The sequence below is a fragment of the Rhamphochromis sp. 'chilingali' genome (assembly GCF_963969265.1).
Source record: "Rhamphochromis sp. 'chilingali' genome assembly, chromosome: 21".
NCBI lineage: Eukaryota > Metazoa > Chordata > Actinopteri > Cichliformes > Cichlidae > Rhamphochromis > Rhamphochromis sp. 'chilingali'.
In genome coordinates this window covers 19,283,180-19,300,587 of record NC_137949.1, presented here as the reverse complement: position 1 = coordinate 19,300,587, position 17,408 = coordinate 19,283,180, and the positions used below count along the sequence as shown (strand labels likewise).

Sequence of the window (17,408 nt, the reverse complement as noted above, 5' to 3'; positions counted from 1 at the left end):
ATTATGAACGTCAGACACTTCATTTCCTGCATTATGGTGGGTTTTTTATGCAACACTTTGTATCGTTTTTCTGCAATTTAATTGATGGTTTATGGAATTACAGGCATATCATTTTACTCTGCAGACTCTTCATGGTTAAGTCATATTGCTCTCTACTGGCCACCATTAGCAACTAAAACTGGGTCAAAAACTTCAGCCAGTAAAGCATCAAATGCTAAAACTGTTTATACTCGTGGGACTACAACGTGTGGGGTTAAAGAGGCCCAAATTTGTCACCTGCTGGTCTGAAATAGATAATATAATGTTATAATGTTAAGGAGGCCATCTGGAACTTTTTTTCTTGTTGTAAAAGTGTCATAAAATCTGCTGTATGTATGTGCTTTATTCAGGACTACTACTTGTTTTGCGTTACTGTATGCTGCAAGTAGATAATGGATTAATAAATCTTTGTGAAGGATGAAGCTGTCAATGCACTCTCCAGAAGATGCTGGAAAACTGTTACATTACAACTTCGGCCTTTGCAATGGACTGAATGTGTTCCCAGTAGCTGGTCAAATGAGGCCACGCCTACTATATTTTTATTGTACTCAGTCACACATGTCTGGGTTAAGGTTATGGAGACCCTCTCAAGATGGCCATCTTCATTTTCCTGCCAGTGTAAGCGTGTCCTCATTGTACACAGGGCTGACGGTGGCACAGAGGGAGACTTCCTGAACGTCAATTGAATTTACAACTTAAAGGTCCCTGATGTACCAAATCAAGTCTCTTGGTGATCTTTCTTGGATGTTCCACAAGCCCTAAATCCCTGCTTTTTCAGGTGTTTAGAAGAAGGCTGGGCGGGTGTAGAAGCTGTGACAGTAGATAATGCAACCCCATCGCAGACAGTCTTCATTCACCATTGATGTAACCAAATCAAAGGAAAGCCCTTTGAGTTCCCCGTGTACAGTTTGAAGTCTATGGTGTTCAAAATTTTTTAGCCCTCACTTGGTGGGTTTGTCTTTCATGCATTGTTTGATGGGTAATCTTGGCTTCATAGCAATTATCCTCTCATGTATGAAACATGCTTCTTCGGTTGGTAGTTACTCAGCAATTTTATATCATGTAAAGGAGACATCTGAACTGGTCGACTGAGTTTGTTTTGTTTTTGTTTTTTTAAATTGTGTAAATAATTTAATAGTTATAGTAGTTTAAACAAAAACATTGCAAAAATCTGCTGTGCAAATTTTGGTATGGATCTGATACCAAGTAAATAGAGCGCCAATTTTTCATTACCAATACTGTTAACCTATGAAGCTGGCTTATGTAGGATAGTAGTGTGTCATGAGATGAATCAGCAATTTGCAAATTCTGAACACATTTTAATGACCACTAAATCACTGGCAGTTTTACTTTTCAAATTTCTTTTCCACAACTTTTTCATAACCCCATACCGGCAAAAAAACAAACCCCCAATTACCACAACACAGTGGGCTACATACCAAACTTACAGGATAGAAAAAGTATCGATCCTATCGTGCTAGTATCAATCCAAAACCACCAGCATTGGTATCGATACTATTGCTTGATTGGATTTGGACTGATGTGCCCAGCTCTTGTTTATAGGAAAGGTCTACATTTTACATCACTGCCACTAATGACATTAAAATTGAGTTATTTTTAAATAAAAGTTTTGAGTCCATAACTAAATATTTACCCAGAGAGATGATACAGAAAAGATTTCTTTTATTTTCTAATTTTTAAAGTAGTGATTATCATCTTTAAATGTTTAGATCATGTAAAAGTATACAAAAGCAGCCTCGCCATTTTCTAGGAATCACACTAAGAACTTTTAGTATCTAATAAATATACATGCGCAATTAAGCTTGCCCTTTTTAAAACACAAAATAAGAAGACACGACAGTGAAAAACGGGGGATGTAGAGTGTAAAAAAGGATGCTCCTTTCAAAATATGCCATTAAAAAGTAATTATGAGCAGTGAGATGGATGATTTACAAATAGTTTTGCAAAGTTTAACACTAGAAGTGATCAAACCCAGCAGTACGTCTCTGCCGTGTTCATTCCAGGAAGCACTTTAGTACAAAGACTTAAGGCAATTTTATTTATTTCTTCAATAGCAGCATGTAATTTCAGGTTTTAATAACCAGCTGGAATATTGAGCAGATGTTAGCAATATTTTCAAATCAGGTTCTATTAGCTGATTAAGAGGCGGTCAAATCATCAAAAATTGAGACCAAAAAAAACAGAAAAAGGAAAAAAAAAAAAAAGGCCGGGGTGGCAAACTGAATGATTAATACTAATGCTGTGCTACTTTTTAAAATGTTATTTCAAAGCAGTTAATTTCTGTCCATTTCTAGTCTCCTATTTGCTTACACTACATGAATTTAAGTGCTTTCTTCAGTCTGATATCAAAGACGACTTGTGACTTCTGAGTGTTTTGACTTCAGGTTTGGCCCCTCTCTCCTGACGCCTTCTATCAGCGGGTGATCTTGTAAACCACATCGCCAACCTGAAAGATGCCCGTCTTCTTCACGTTGTGCAGCTGTCCAAACAGTGGAGAAGTTTTATAGATGTGCTTCTCAGATGGTTTGCACAGGCGATAGCTGGGAGTTCAGAGACATTTTAGATGTGACAGACAGAAAAAAAAAAAAAAAAAAAAAAAAGCCCACTGTGAGGTTAAAACAGACTCACTGGCAACTTTATTATTAGGTACACCTTGCTAGTGCCAGATTGGAGATAATTGTCCTTTCAAAACCAACGTAATTTTTTGCCGCAGAGATTCAACAACATTTCTCTGAGATTTTGATCCATATTGACATGATGGCAACACACATTTTCTGCAGATTTTGACATCAATTTCTGACCCTATAATATGAACATCACAGCAGAAATCAGGGCTCATCAGACCAGAAGTCTTTCCAGTCTTTTTGTCTAATTTTGGTGAGGCCATGGGAATTGTAGCCTCAGTTTTCTATTTTTGGCTGACAGGACTGGCACCTGGTGTGCCTGCTGTAGGCCATCTGCTTCATGGTTTGACGTGTGTGCGTTCAGAGATGCTCTTCTGCATACCTTGGTTGCAACGAGTGAGTATTGTGGCTACTGCTGCCTTCCTTTCTCCCCCTTCCTCTGACCTCTGGTATCACCAAGGCTTTTCTTTTGTCACCTGATGCTTTCTTTGTTTTGGACCATACTCTAAACCCTACTCAGTAGATCAACAGTTTCCGAAATACTCAGTTTAGCCTGTTTGGTACTAAAAACTTTGCCACATTCAAAGTCCCCTTTCTTCCCGGATGCCCGCCCCTCCCTGAGCCTGATTCTGCTGGAGGCTTCTTCCTGTTAAAAGGGAGATTTTTTCCCCCGACTGTCGCTAAACCACTTGCTCATATGATTGTTGGGTTTTCTCTTTTCTTTGTATTATTGTAGGGTCTTTACCTTACAATAGTGCCTTGACTATTATTGTGATTTGGCACTCAATAAATAAAATTGAACTGAACTGTGAAGCCCAGTTTGAATGTCAGCAGGCTATCTTGGTCATGTCTACATGCCTAAATGTCATGCAACTGGCTGATCAGAGAGTTGCGTTAACGAGCAGAAGAACAGGTGTACCTAACAAAGTGGCCACTGTTTGTACATAGAAATACAACATTACTCAAAAAAAAACATTCAAAAATATTTTTTAAAAAACCCTTTCCTAATAATAATAATAATAATAATAATAATATTGAGGTAAAATGTTACTTTTTCAGTGTTTCCAGAGGCTCTTTTCTGCTGATTACACCAGTCTCTGGATCGACTGTGGTGAAAAGACACCTGGTAAAAAACAAAGCAAAACAAACTTACAGGTACGTTTGCATCCATTTAACCCCTAAATCATTTTTAACTTAAAAACACACACATTCACTTTGCCTGACAATTGCTTATTTCTAAAAATCAAACTGCACAGACCAGCAATGACTCTTTGGATTTGCTCTTGTTGATAAATGCACTGATTCTGTGTGTGATTAAAATGTGCGCGTAGCATCCACAGTGTTACCTTCCACATGCCATTACACGCTGCAGTCGCACACTGCCAATCTGGAGCTCTTCCCACGAATCCTGAAAAAGCAAAGCAGTTGGTTTTGGAGTTGGAGACAAATTTAGTCCACGCTGTTCACACCGAAAAGGGTGAGTTATTAGTCACAAGTAAAAGGGCCAAATGATCGTCTTTTCAGCCAGGAAAAATAAAACAAAAGCTAATCACCAGTAGTGCAGACAGACATGAGAGCTAATATTTTTAAGACCTTAACTGGCTCTAAACTAGTTTTTGCTTTTCTTTGTAGACAAGAATATCAGGAGGTACGAGCATTAGTTTTTTAGGCAAAGGCTGAACAACGCACCTCATCGAATGGTTTACAGTCACTTATCACAATGTTGGGGCGGAAGCGCTCAACCGTGACTCCCTTCTCTAACTTGCTGCTGAGATCCTTAACAGAAGCCTCTGACAGCAGCATCACAGGTCCAAAATCTGGGTAGGCCACCTCCTGGATAACACATCACAACAGGATCAGGGCATTTTGGCTTGAAAGATGCATCAAATTTAAGCATTAAAATAAACTACAAAGCATGTAGTACCTCAAATTGTTGGTAAACAGCCTCTTTCTCAGCTGGTTTTCTAGGCCTCATGCAAGGTTCAAAGTGCACCAGGCGATAGGTTTTCTCTGCCTTAAGGTAATGAGTAAGCCAGTGAGACACTTTGTCACCACAATCCCGGCCCTGAATGTCAACGCCAAACACTCTACAGGACAAAAAAGTAAATAAACACAAAAACACAGAAGAAGCATTTATGTAAATCTCAAACTAGAGGTTAGAAAAAACGCCACTGATTATTTGGTCAATTTATCAAAAGATTCAGACTCTGAAAGGCAGAATTATCACTTTATGACTGTATTAATTCACTGACTGGTCCAGGTTCAGTTTGCATCCACGTCAAACTAAACTTTACATTCAAAATGCATTCACTTCATAACTTTACTATATAAGATACAGTAAGAAACTGAATTATCCACCAAAAGAAGACCGAGCAGTATAAATTAAAAGCAGACGTAGCACCTGCAGTCGAGGACGGGGTTGTCGGGCTGTTTGATGGGGAACTTGAGTTCCTCCATGTTTGGGCCGTTTAAGCAAACCTGTCCTCCCTCACAGGTCAGAGACACCAAAACCAGACGTGGCTCCTGTCTGCCTGTCACCATGTGACCGTCCTCTGTCACCACCATCCAGTGTCTGCAAACAAAACAAATAGAAAGCTGGATTTCCCTCACCCATCTGCATTATTTGGCATCCCAATTTAATTCCATCATCTGGCAAGAAACCCACACAAACTCAAGACAATATTAAAGGAATAGCGAAAAACGGATAACAAGATGGGAATCAATGACATCACAGGTTGCCATGGCAAAACTGAGTCATACAGAAATCCCAGATTTACGTCATAATTTATTAATATCCCCTGGTTGAAAATTTTTCTGGGTGTCATCCAGAAAGGCTCATGCAAGGTAGCACTGTCAACACATGTATTTAAAGAGTTAGAAAATAGGATATCCTTTCATAATAAAAGTTCCCTTATAATAAATATCTATACCCAAATTTTGAACTACAGCTCTGTTTTGAATGTATAAATAGCATGACATCCTTAATGTGTCAGCGAGGAGGGAGAGCATTTTTTGAAGTTAAAAATATTTATTATATTATAAATATAATAGATATTATATAACCATGTATAATCATTACAACTGTTAAACACTGTCCTCACTGTTACATTAAAAAAAAAAAAAAATCCTCTTACCCACCATTTATATTTATCAGTATTAATTCAACATTAAACAACACTTGGGGTACAAAAACATTTGCTTTTTGAAAACTAGTTTGTGCATTTGAAGAAGCAGTGCTGGGAAACCTTGTGTGTGTGGGACTCGTACATGTGTTCTCTGTACTTAGCTCAGGCGCTTTTATAATCTTATGACCGTCCCCTTTTATCTGCGTTTTTATCTCACTTTAATCTTGGTTAGCTCAGACTAAATATATTTACTTTTTACTTTGCAGGTGCAAATCTGATGTATTTGCCTTCACGTAGGACCTTTGTACAAGTGAAAGTTTTATCCCACACTTACTTAAAATATTTATACATCCCATATCCGTGACCAATTTTGAAACACCAGTTAACCTCAAATGCACGTCTTTTCTCTGTGACAGGAAGCTGGAAAACCTGCAGTAAACTCATGTAGAAAGATCCCAGTTGGGAATTTAACCAGGAACCTTCTTGCTGCGGGGTGACAGCACCAACCCTTCCTGCCTGTCTCTGCAGGAATCTGGACAAGTGTGGCGGCAGCATAGGCACCTTTTGTGATGATGCAAGGGTCCCCCTTGAACTCTGATATTATGACTAATAATCATTTATATTTATTGGCTTTTTGTACACTGAAGCCGTTTTAAGGGGGGGGGGGGGGGGGGGGGGAGACAACTAAATGCTTGGACACTGCTAGCACAGGTGTCTACAGAAACGCAAAGCAGGAGATGAAGCATCGCTGAATGTGTTTCCAAACCAACTTCATTCTAAGCCAAAGACTAGAAAATATGGTGAAGCATATCTTCCCTTTGGCTTCATCTGCACAAGTGCCAAGGTAGGTCTCCCCTGCAGAGACAAACAGTATCCCACATTCGTGATTTTTAGTTCACAAACACTTCTTGTAATGACTAACTACTCCTGACAATTTGGAGATGTACATACTATACTATACTTTATACAGTAAAGTTACAGTGGGATACAAATAACATCAGGCTGATCCTGCCACGATTTGTCCCCTGGGTTCAAATCACGGACAAACAGTATCCCACAGCTGTTTATGTTTTTAAGCCCATTTTGCACAGAGAGGCATTTTTTGAAAAATGTATTGATAGCAATGTTGAATATTATTACACAGGGAAAAAAAACAACTACATGTAAAATAATGACACCGTGATGCCTCTGCCTTTGTAAATGGAGGAACAGTAACTGCATGTAAAACCTGCAGATAGAGACAAAATACTGTTAATCTGACTATCTGCCATTCTGCAATTCATCTCATGTAAACAATAACGTGGCGCACAGCGTGACGTGAAAAAAGGCGCATACCTTTGACGTTGCATGACGAACTCTGTATTCCTCGTCCACAGGTAAAGGCAAAAAAGGAGTTTTTAAAAAAAATCTCCGTTTTCGGTGATTCGAAACGCCGTTTACGTGTGGACGAAACAGCTGCGTGTTCAAAAATACCCGTGTAGGTGCGGACGCAGCGTAAAAGAGTTAGTAGTTTATTTTATTACTACCTGTAATTTATTGCAGATTACTTGTATTTGCTTAATTGTTTACTAAATGTTTGAGGTGTGAAATAAACCGCAATGGAGCAAAATATGGGTGTGTGTGGTTAGAGGATGTGTGTGTGTGTGTGTGTGTGTGCGCGCGCGCACGCGGGAGGGGGGGCGCGAACATTTTTTCTTATAAAACAAAGGGGGGCCCAGCAAAAAAAAAAAAAAAAAAAAGTTTGGGAACCACTGGATTAGACAAACGTCTGTATTCCAGGTTCCCACAGAGACATGGACTTGCTGTTGAAACAGTAAAACTGCATAGGCATGATGGTTATTTATGGTACACTTAAAACCATAAGGAACAGAGGTAAGAAGTACGGTAATGTGTGAAATGTTTTAACCATGGCAGTGTGATTTTGTTTAATTGTCTCCCATATTCTTTACCCGAGTAAAAAATGCTCTGTTAGAATCTGGTTTGATATCCATGTTGACACAAACACACCCACACACAAACCAAAATAAAACATAATTAATTAATTAATATTTACACAGTAGCTTATCATTAACTATATAAACGTTTTGTACTATGCTTTTGTTAATTTAAATGCCGTTTTGTTTTTTGTTTTGTTTTTTTTTACACAAAAACTTATTCCCTATATAAACTTTATTATTCGTCAATTGTTCATAAAACATTAACTGAAAAATAATCTGGGGGCTTCCGTGCAGGGGTGTCTCCAGGATTTTTTAGGGGAGGGTCCATGGGAATATCAGAAAGTTCCTACAGATTTTTTTTTTTTTTTTTAAACAAAGTGGTTGAAAATTCACTGACTTGTTGTGATTTCATGAATTGAAAGACCTCATGTCTCCATAAGAAGACAAGTAGGAGACGTCGCTGCCCTGCAGTAAGATTTAATGGCGAGGTAACGAAGAATGGTTACAGCGGTAAATATATTTTATTTAATTAAACGGTGGAACTAATTAACAATAAATAAATTTTATTTATTTATTTATTTATTGCAATACTCACCGATCCTGCAGCTCTCCGAACTTCAGCCCCATTTTCTGGCACTCTGCAAGCGCCAAAGGCACCGCTTTGCCAGACTTGAGAGGGTGAATGAGGAGCTGCGACACTACGCCCACACGAACAGCTTTTTCTGGCTTTCGCAGGTATTTATATCCAAGACCGAGTCCCAGAATTGCAAATCCGGCTCCGCCGATCAGAAGAGCGGCTTTCTTATTCTGGGACACTGCGTCCGCAGCCAGCTTCCTCAGATCCATTTTGAAGCCTCGAAGAATTTTTCGGACTCTGAACTTTTGTTAAAGTGACAGCGGCCTCTGCGTGCGACGTTCAGAGACCCTGGGTCAGCAGCAGCACGCTGCAGGGAGACCGTTTTATTAACGTGATGCACTTCAGCTGCTGTGAGTGACTGAGCAACAAGGACTTCTTGTTTATTTTGCTTCACCACTAATGATCTCAAAGCTCTCTCACCTCTGAAATTTTTCAAACATCATGCATCACATTTCTTTCTTTCTCCATAACCTGTAACTTTAAGATGCCAGTGAGTAATTAATTATCTCCAATCTGTCAAATCAATCTTGTGTTGGAAAATGTAGAAGATAAAATTTTGTTTGAAATCACATAAACACCAAGGACACTTTAGTCCATCTGTTTAATTGGCAGCAACAATGAGAGGCAAACCTTCAGTTTTAACCTGCTCAGATTTTTTTCCCCAGAAACAGAGAAGAAACCAAGTGATGTAAGGTCATAGCTGACCTTCTCAGTGAAACTATTTTTGTCTTTGACATAGATACTCAGGTCTATAGCCAAAGTAGAAAACAGCAGATGCTTCAGCCGTGGGGGGTCAATACAGGGATTTGTCGGATGGATAGTCCTTCTGTTGCTTTTTTGTGCTTCATGTCTGATGGCTGAGGGCAGATTCACAGGCACCAAGCCAGGCTTTGCAAGATGGTTTGATGTTGCAATGGCAGGCAAATCTTGATAACGAGATGCGGTCCTAATTGCCCTGAGCACACTTTGATGTATCAATTTCATTCTAGGTGCATAAAGAAATCTTTATTTTTATAAAGCCTAAAATGAGCCTGCTTCCTGTTACTGGGCCTCTAATCCACTTTAATGATGCTTTATTTTGGAAAATTAGAGCGCCGCTTTCACTTAAAATCACTCAGACCAGTGGTTTTCAACACAAAAATATAACAACAGGCTCAAAATAAATCTGAGGGTTCACGAAAAACAGAAGAAAGTTTTCAGCTTTTCACAGAGTTGATATCATAATATGGAACTGCGCAAATGTCTTGAGCCACCTCTCATTTCTTTCTTTTTTTCTTGTTTTTTCAGAAAAATGGGAAATAGATGTAGTTTGTTAAAAGATGCAAACACATGTGGAAATACAGTATAGTATTCTTATTCTTCTGAACTCTATTGGACAAGCTTTCTTTAAGTAGACATCAGGAATCGTTCTCCAGGCTTCTTGAAGGACAGGCAAAGCTCCACTTCAATAATATCCAGGTATACCTTCACTGCACTGACATCCTGTTTGGGGTCATTTTCACACTTAAATTTGAAACTATTATGAGATAGTGGCCAGATGATGTCACCAACTGATCTCCTCTGTATCCACTTGGGAAAAAAATATCAAATTTGGATTCATCACCCCATAAGACCTGTTGGCACCTGAGACCATTGCTGATGAGGTTTCAGTGAGCAGAACCAAAAGTTTGCTGAGATATGTCAGGTACAAGGACTGGACTGGAAAGTGAAAAAGCAGCCAAAACTTTGAAAGACCTTCAGAAAGACTAGATGACTGTTCCTCAAGACCAAACGTACAAGAAAGTCCAGATCCTTGGAAATATTTTTAAAAAAGAGTGACGAATCAACACTCCTGAAGAATACTATATATTTATAATATATAAAAACAATATTTGACCTTAAACAAGATAGTCCAAAACCCCCAACTTTTACACATACCTTTATTTTATTGCACAATTGCAAATTATTACATTTTTGAAACTGTATTCCTTTAATGAAAATGGTGATTTAAGACTTCAGATATCAGTGACACATATTGCCAAGGAAACAGTAAGACTTTCTCTCATTGGTCTATAATAGCCAAATCAGTTTTTTATTAAAATGAAAAAAAGAAAAAATGAGTTGTGTTCTGGTAGCATATTTAAAGCTCAAACATCAGCACCTTCCCCTAAACTGAAAGTGCAGCATCAAAGTGACGTGTTTCTATGACATAATGATGCATTGCCAAACTTTTGCTCGTGACTAACCTGCTGTAGGTTGTCCAGAACTGGACTGAAGTCAGAATTCCCAGGGGGAAACCATCTGGACCAAACAGTCATTTCTATACATTCAGCAGGCTTTTTTTTTTTCTTTCACACAGCACATGTTGATAAGCAGCATGGAGATCGTAAGTCACATGATTACAGCTTATATGGCCTGTAGATGGTGATTTTGTGAGCAGGAAAACAACAGTTAAAACTCAATATTATTCATTTATTGGATAAAATATTCAAATTTTCGGTATTTCTATGGATGTTTTTTTCTTTTTTTCCCCTATGATAGCACAAAACAGTACAGTATTGTGTACTGTTTTATGATCAGAGGGTATTGTCGGACAAATGAATAGTCTCAACTATACATACAATCCTTGGCAGGGTATGTATAAAAAAATTCAAGTGCTCTTTGATTGTTCAAGTACTATTTAAGCCTTTGTCATCATGGAAAACAGCAAGAAGAAGAGAAACCTTTGTGCCATTGCAACTTTCAATTCAGTTCAATTCAGTGTTATTTATATAGACTCAAGGCGCTTTATACGCAACGTGATCTACTACTTTAAACTAATGCAGTACTTGCACGAAATGTACAACTGACTGCTATTTTATGAGGCAAAAAGTCACATTCATTGTTTTCCTTCCTTTATCATGTGTGGACAGCACTGATTTATTTCCATCCACCACAAAAGGTCAGTTCCAGTAACACAGATCAGATCAGACCCAGACGTGCATAAAATAGCGTTCAGGATTTCCCTCTTAAGCCAAAAAAAAAAAAAGTTTAAAGAAAAAAACAAAACAGCCAAATCCTCAAGAATTTGTGACGTTCACTTTGTTTCCAGAGCAACACTGAATAAAATCATGACTCATGTGTTTGTGCCTCAGGTGGAGAGTTTACACATGTTACAAAAATCCAGAGAGAACAGGTAGGATCTGACAGCTTTTGTGTTTTTGTATAAATTTACAATAATTTATTACTTAATCTATTAGCTGATGAACAGAAAATTAATCTACCACAATTTAAATAATAAATAAATATTAATTTTAGCTACAGTATGTGCAAAAGTCTTGAGCCACCCCTCATTTCCTTGTATTTGCTTCCATGGAGCCGGACTTTCTTGAAATCTTAATGGTCTTGATTAAGTTCTCCAGGCTTATTATGTCCTTTTTCACTCTTTTTCAGTCCAGTCCTTCAACCATTTTCAGAGGAATGTTTTTCTTTGTTTGTTAAGCCACTTAACACTGACCTATATGAATCATTCAAACAAAAACAGCACCTAACCCAAGGGATGAACCAGTCTTGTACCTACACATAGCAGATAACTTAATACACACATAATTAGTTGCCACTTCATTTGTTGAATATATGAAAAATGCCAGACTGTCGAGAAGTAATTCTTAAGGAAAGGAAGCAGCAAGGAAAGGCGTGGTCTTGTGAGTGCGTACAGCCATCTGTGAAAGATGTTGGAGACTCTTTGATGGTTTGGTACTACATTTCAGCCAGTGGTGTTGGGGATCTTGTTAAAATTGATGGAAATATGAACAAAGATTTCATCACTTAGAGATCATCAGATTTTGATCCACCATATAATACCATCTAGAAAGTGTCTGCTTGGAAACGGCTTAATTTTTCTGCATGACAATGATCCCAAACACAATCCCAGTGCAGCGAAAACATACCTGGAACACTATCAGTTGAGGATCAGCCTCCCCAGAGCCCGGACACCAACATTATTGAAGCAGTGTGGGATCATCTTGACACTGAACAGAACAAAAGGGAGTCAACAACCCAAAAGGAAATTTGAATGTTCCTCAAGAAGCCTGGAGAACTATTCCTGAAGACTACATAAAGAAATGAGAAGGAATTCTGCTTTAGAGAGTTCAGGCTGTTTTAAAGAATCAATGTGGTCATTAGCAAAATCTGAGCGAGAGACTCTGTTTTTACCCTGTTTTCTATATTACATTTGCATGTTTCAATAAATTTCTGCATCCATCCAAAAATCAATAAAAAAGATTTTAGTGCTTTTTTTTTCTTAAATAAATGAAATAGCTTAAGAAGTTAATCATCTATTGAAGCTGCTGGAAATAAACTGAGTGTGACATCGCATCATGTTGCCCACAGAAAAATACACCACTAAGCACCAAACTCGGTTCAGAAACACAGGAAATACTAGCTGAGGGTGGATTTTTCCTTTTCCATCAATCACCCAGGCTCAGCCCATTGTGACATAATTGTCTGTGATTGGCAACCAGCTTATTATCCACTGTACCCCCTGCCACCTGCCACTCCAAGCTGCTGCTCAAATAGCCTGCTTCTACTTTTTGATCCAGAGGTGTGCTTCATATCTGTCTTAGATCTTAGGTTTTTGGCTTAGATCTATTCCCTTAATTCTAAATTGCTTCTCAGTGGCTCAAACATGTAAACATTAAAACAATTCTTTTATTTAATCAGTGTAAAAAATACAACTTGTGGTTTAATGGGAGGTGATTACTTGGCTTGGCACATGAACTAAAAAGCTGTTCACAGCTTGACATTTAACACTTTTTCGTTTGTACAAAAAAGTCAGTGAAACAGAATGCTTGTTAATAAGTGAGCTTTAGGGGGTAAAAAGGTATCAGCGTTTTAACAAACTCCTGCCACTTAGCGGGTATCTTGGCAATGTCACCAGGTGTTTACTGTATTTGGAAAATTATCTGTGTAAGTCTCGATCTAAACACACAGGAGCTTTGATTTTAATGTTCACGGGGACATGAATAAAGCACATATAGAAAGTTGGCAATGCTCCTTTTTGATGGGGCTGTTGGAGTTCTTGCTTCTTCCCACAAGTAATTTTTAAAATAGTGATTTCAGTGTTACACAACTAATCCAGTTGAGAGCGTTTCGCTCAGTGCTGATAAGTGTCTACTTGTGATCACCGCACTTATTTTCAAATGGATTTTTTAACTGCGCTTGAGATGTGATTTATTTTTTAACCTACCCACTTGTCACGTTACATAATTTAGTAGTGTCTGTGATGCACCTGTACTTTGGGCAAAGAGCCCTAGAAGTCTCATAACACCAGGGGCAGCTACACATGAGTCACATGAAATTTCTGGTATGTATCAGCGTTTCTGAAGCTTTGACAATCACGATTTGTTTCAGGGCGACATAAGGCAACTGATATGAGCCCAGTCACAAACACCATGGTGGAAAAAGTCCAGAAAATCATCATGATGCGTGCCTATCAAAGGAAAACACTGACCAGCTACAACATTAAGAAATAACCCCTGAGTTGAATCAGCACCTCTGAGATTATTACCAAAAACACAAAGTTTAGCTTTTGAGAGCTGCTGACTGACAGGTTTTAATCATTTATTCATTTTTTTATGTCACCCTTTCACTGTGCCACCGCTCCGAAGCCTCTGCTCTTACCTACACACTGCGCAGACGTATTGTTCATGTGCAGCTAACCAGATCAATTTCGACACACCTACAGGATTCCTCAAAGCATACTGGATGCCCTCGAATAACACCTCAGTTAAAAACACTGTGATGTTGCTCAAATATATATATTTGTGTTTACAGTACTCTATGTGCTTTTTTTCCCTTTTTGCACGTTATGCTTCTGGATTACTGGGATTGTAGCACCACAAACATCGACTTGCAGTCATGTCTTTGCTGAGGACTGCCAAGTATCTGCTGCCCACTTGGCAGTTATAGACAAATTATGCTGTAATGAAATCTGTTGTGCTGAAAAGGCTACACGGAGCTGCGTCTCTTAAACATCCTGAATGGAGAGAAAATGTGTAGGCCTGATATTGGGCTTATGCTCGTGCACTGACGTGGACTGCAAACGCAGCCTGTTGAGCCAGGCTCCATGTAGTGAGCACAGTCATTGTTCTGCTGCAAGTAGGCATCGGAGAATGTCATCTCCTGAGGGATCATGTTGGGTATGGAGTCCTGCTCCTTCTCCTCGCTCCTGTACCATAAGCAGGAGCAAATAGTCTGGAATTGAAGCACTTCAGTGTAGACACCTTTTAAATCTTTAGCCTTTGTGGTGTTATCTGCTACAGGTGTGGAGGAAGCTGATATTGAGACTGGTAACAGATGAGCCACCTCTCCTCTGGGCTTACTGACAGAGAGCAATGCCTTCTCCTTGGCGTCCCTGCGTTCATCCTCAGTGTTCATGGTCAGGAAGCGAAGCACCACCAGGTTTAGGAACGCTCCAATCACCGTCAGGCCCGTGAGGATGTAAACAAAGCAGAAAGCCACATATTTAGGGTCATTCTGCAGGGCCTCATTCTTCTGCAGAGCCACGTAGTCTCCAAAGCCAATAGTGGTGAGTGTAATGAAGCAGTAGTAGAAGGCATTTAAAAAGCTCCATCCCTCTGAGTGAGAGAATGCCACAGCCCCCACGCACAGGGTGCTCATACAGGAGAAGAAGCCCACCGTCACCATGTTTGCCATGGAGACCTCGGTGTGACGCATTCCCAGGCACTTCTTGGCTTGGTGCAGCAGGTATCTGACAAACGTGTTGATCCTCTCGCCCAGACTCTGGAACATGACCAGGGTCAGCGGGATCCCTAGGAGGGCGTAGAACATGCAGAACACTTTCCCTGAGTCGGTGCTCGGCGCCGCGTGGCCATAACCTGAGACAGGGAATATTGCATATCTTTAGACATCTTTGCCTCTATTCTTTTGCCGTGGTGAGTCATAGCAAGAGACGGCCTCACCTAATATAAATGCCTAAGAACAGCAGCTGCTTGATTTAATTCCACAGGAAACCAACACACACTCCCACTAAGAGAAAAAGGGAAAGCCCAGGGAAACGATTCAGCTTGGCATTAATGTAGTGAACTTACTTCTACTTTATTTATAACTCGCAGATTGTTGACAGCATAGACATTGCAATATTTATAAATATAACTTATGCTGAAGTATATCCATATCTTTTCTTCTTCATATGGCATCATTAAATGATCTTTTTATTCCATAATAAATAATTAAATTACACCTGGTGTTGTTTTGTCTTTAATCATCCAAGAAAGCCACAATGGCATACAATTATTCTGATTTACTTAGACAGTCATAATAACGATTCAGTGTCCATGTCTCTGTGTGTCTTAGCTATTACATTTGAGATAAATATCACTTTTCTGATTGGTAAGCCAATTACAGCCACTCTGAAAATATAACTGAAAGAATAAAGATCTGCTGCACAAAAAGATGCTTTTTTGAATAATGTTACCTACCCAGAAGGGATGAAAGCCTGTAAGCAAAGCTTCATTTGTTCAAGAATATTAAAGTAAAATTCAGCGTTGATGAGCACAGCAAACACATGAAAATTTTGGGGTTATTATAGGATATGTCAAGTCTGATCCATTTCCAAAATGTTTCCAAATAAACTGTATAAGGCATGAGAAGAAAATAGGTTTTTTAATCATACTATCAAGGTACAACCTCCTCATTTAAAATACAAACTAGCAACAATGTGCTAACAAGTGAAGGTTTAATTTTTCCACTCTTTTAGGAAACAGAATCTTCAGCTTTAAAAATGTTTTAAATTTTTTTTTTATAGTGCTACAGACAGGATTTTCTTTGTCTAAGTAGTTTGAAGAGACCCCAGGAATTGTGGGAAGTCATAGGTGTTCTTTATTTATCTGTTGTTTTAAATGAGACACACAAACTAACGTAAGGGGGGCTCCGGTGACTCCACTACCTCTAAAAATGTTTCCTCCGGCCCTGCGCTGAACATCTCTCAATGAAATGCAATAAGACATCACATGTATTGATTAAATAACTGTTGCTCACCTATCGTCGTAATCACAGTGATGGCGAAGTAAAAGGACCCAGCAAATTTCCACTGGACCCCTGCTTTGTGAGGATTGAGCTGTAAAACGACATGCTCGAGCTCTTCGAAGTTCTCTTTGGTCAAGTTATATTTGCGCATGAGTTCGTACTTTCTGGCGTCGAGCTTCCTCTTGTGACTTTTCTCCTGCTTCGACTCCAGGGTCTCGAAGACGGCCGCTCCGACCACCAGGTAGGTGAGGATGCTCATGATGAGGGCGAGAGTCCTGGCGTTTTGTCTCTTCATGATAATAAGGAGAGGGGGAGAGAAAAATCGAGCGCAGGTGGGAGCTGAGGCTCTCTGCCACCTTCTCCTGACGGACTCCGGATCCAACAGAGGGGGGACTTTGGAGAAGGAGCTGTTCTCTCAGCACCACCCCCACATCACAGTTGGGTTGCTACTGTATTTGGACTATTTGTCACCGACTTATATTTAGATTGCGCAGGAAAGGAACACAGGGCAATCCCACAGACTGTCAGAGGCGGCTTGTTGGAGTAGCAGCTCCAAGCAAAAGCGCTCATCTTCAAGGAGTTTATGCACTAAATATACAAAAGCACGGCCAGCCTCCGTCGTTGAGGCCAGAACGAGCACATTACTCCAGTTTCCAAGAAGAACGGTAGCGCCGAAAAAAAGATGGAAGAAGAAAAAAAACAACTAAACTTGATATCCATGTGATCGTACACGTAAATATTTACCTAGTGGCTATTTAAACAGACCGGCTCTTCTGGTTCCCAAGTTGTCTAGCAACCTGACGATAACCGTTCTGTGCAAATATTTTAAAAAAAAAGCGCATTCTCCTCACGGTGCGCTGCAGGATTCTTCAGATCAATTAAGATTATAAGAAAAAAATCCACAGGGGAAAAAATTAGAATTACTATTTGAGAGTAAAGAAGAGGTTCAAAGACAGACATAAGATTTCTAGTCGCCTATTATAACTTAACTTACCTAATGGTGGTTCACTATAAGGAC

At 39.3% G+C, this 17,408-nt stretch overlaps 2 protein-coding genes across 4 annotated transcripts; both read right to left on the bottom strand.

Annotated features, from left to right (window-relative positions):
• Window positions 1–1,401: 1,401 nt before the first annotated feature.
• Window positions 1,402–8,725, bottom strand: marc1 (mitochondrial amidoxime reducing component 1). 2 transcript variants are annotated; one of them, XM_080870216.1, is made up of 7 exons: window positions 8,342–8,725; window positions 5,086–5,256; window positions 4,609–4,771; window positions 4,374–4,517; window positions 4,031–4,092; window positions 3,736–3,807; window positions 1,402–2,539 (listed from the first exon to the last, which is right to left on the bottom strand). In XM_080870216.1, the coding sequence occupies exons 1-7, from the start codon at window positions 8,590–8,592 to the stop codon at window positions 2,527–2,529; spliced, it is 876 nt and encodes a 291-aa protein (XP_080726342.1). In that variant the 5' UTR covers window positions 8,593–8,725; the 3' UTR covers window positions 1,402–2,526. The 2 variants fall into 2 exon arrangements, with proteins under 2 accessions (XP_080726342.1, XP_080726341.1); XM_080870215.1 differs by having other exon boundaries at window positions 1,409–2,600; window positions 8,342–8,721.
• A 222-nt stretch (window positions 8,726–8,947) lies between these two features.
• Window positions 8,948–16,752, bottom strand: kcnk3b (potassium channel, subfamily K, member 3b). Of its 2 annotated transcripts, XR_013970213.1 has the most exons (3): window positions 16,403–16,752; window positions 12,292–15,240; window positions 8,948–12,128 (listed from the first exon to the last, which is right to left on the bottom strand). XR_013970213.1 is itself a non-coding variant. In XM_080870214.1 (2 exons), the coding sequence occupies exons 1-2, from the start codon at window positions 16,683–16,685 to the stop codon at window positions 14,351–14,353; spliced, it is 1,173 nt and encodes a 390-aa protein (XP_080726340.1). In that variant the 5' UTR covers window positions 16,686–16,752; the 3' UTR covers window positions 8,948–14,350. The 2 variants fall into 2 exon arrangements, 1 of the variants encoding a protein (XP_080726340.1); XM_080870214.1 differs by having other exon boundaries at window positions 8,948–15,240.
• Window positions 16,753–17,408: the final 656 nt, after the last annotated feature.

Bases quoted from the DNA above. Each gene is read 5' to 3' on its own strand.
- marc1 (XM_080870215.1), bottom strand. From the start codon at position 8,592: ATGGATCTGAGGAAGCTGGCTGCGGACGCAGTGTCCCAGAATAAGAAA. The intron at 4,518-4,608 runs GTACTACATGCT...TGTGTTATCCAG, and splicing joins CTGTTTACCAACAATTTGAG to GAGGTGGCCTACCCAGATTT. The intron at 4,093-4,373 runs GTGCGTTGTTCA...TTGCTTTTTCAG, and splicing joins ACTGTAAACCATTCGATGAG to GATTCGTGGGAAGAGCTCCA.
- kcnk3b (XM_080870214.1), bottom strand. From the start codon at position 16,685: ATGAAGAGACAAAACGCCAGGACTCTCGCCCTCATCATGAGCATCCTC. The intron at 15,241-16,402 runs GTGAGCAACAGT...TCCCTGTCTCAG, and splicing joins CACTGTGATTACGACGATAG to GTTATGGCCACGCGGCGCCG.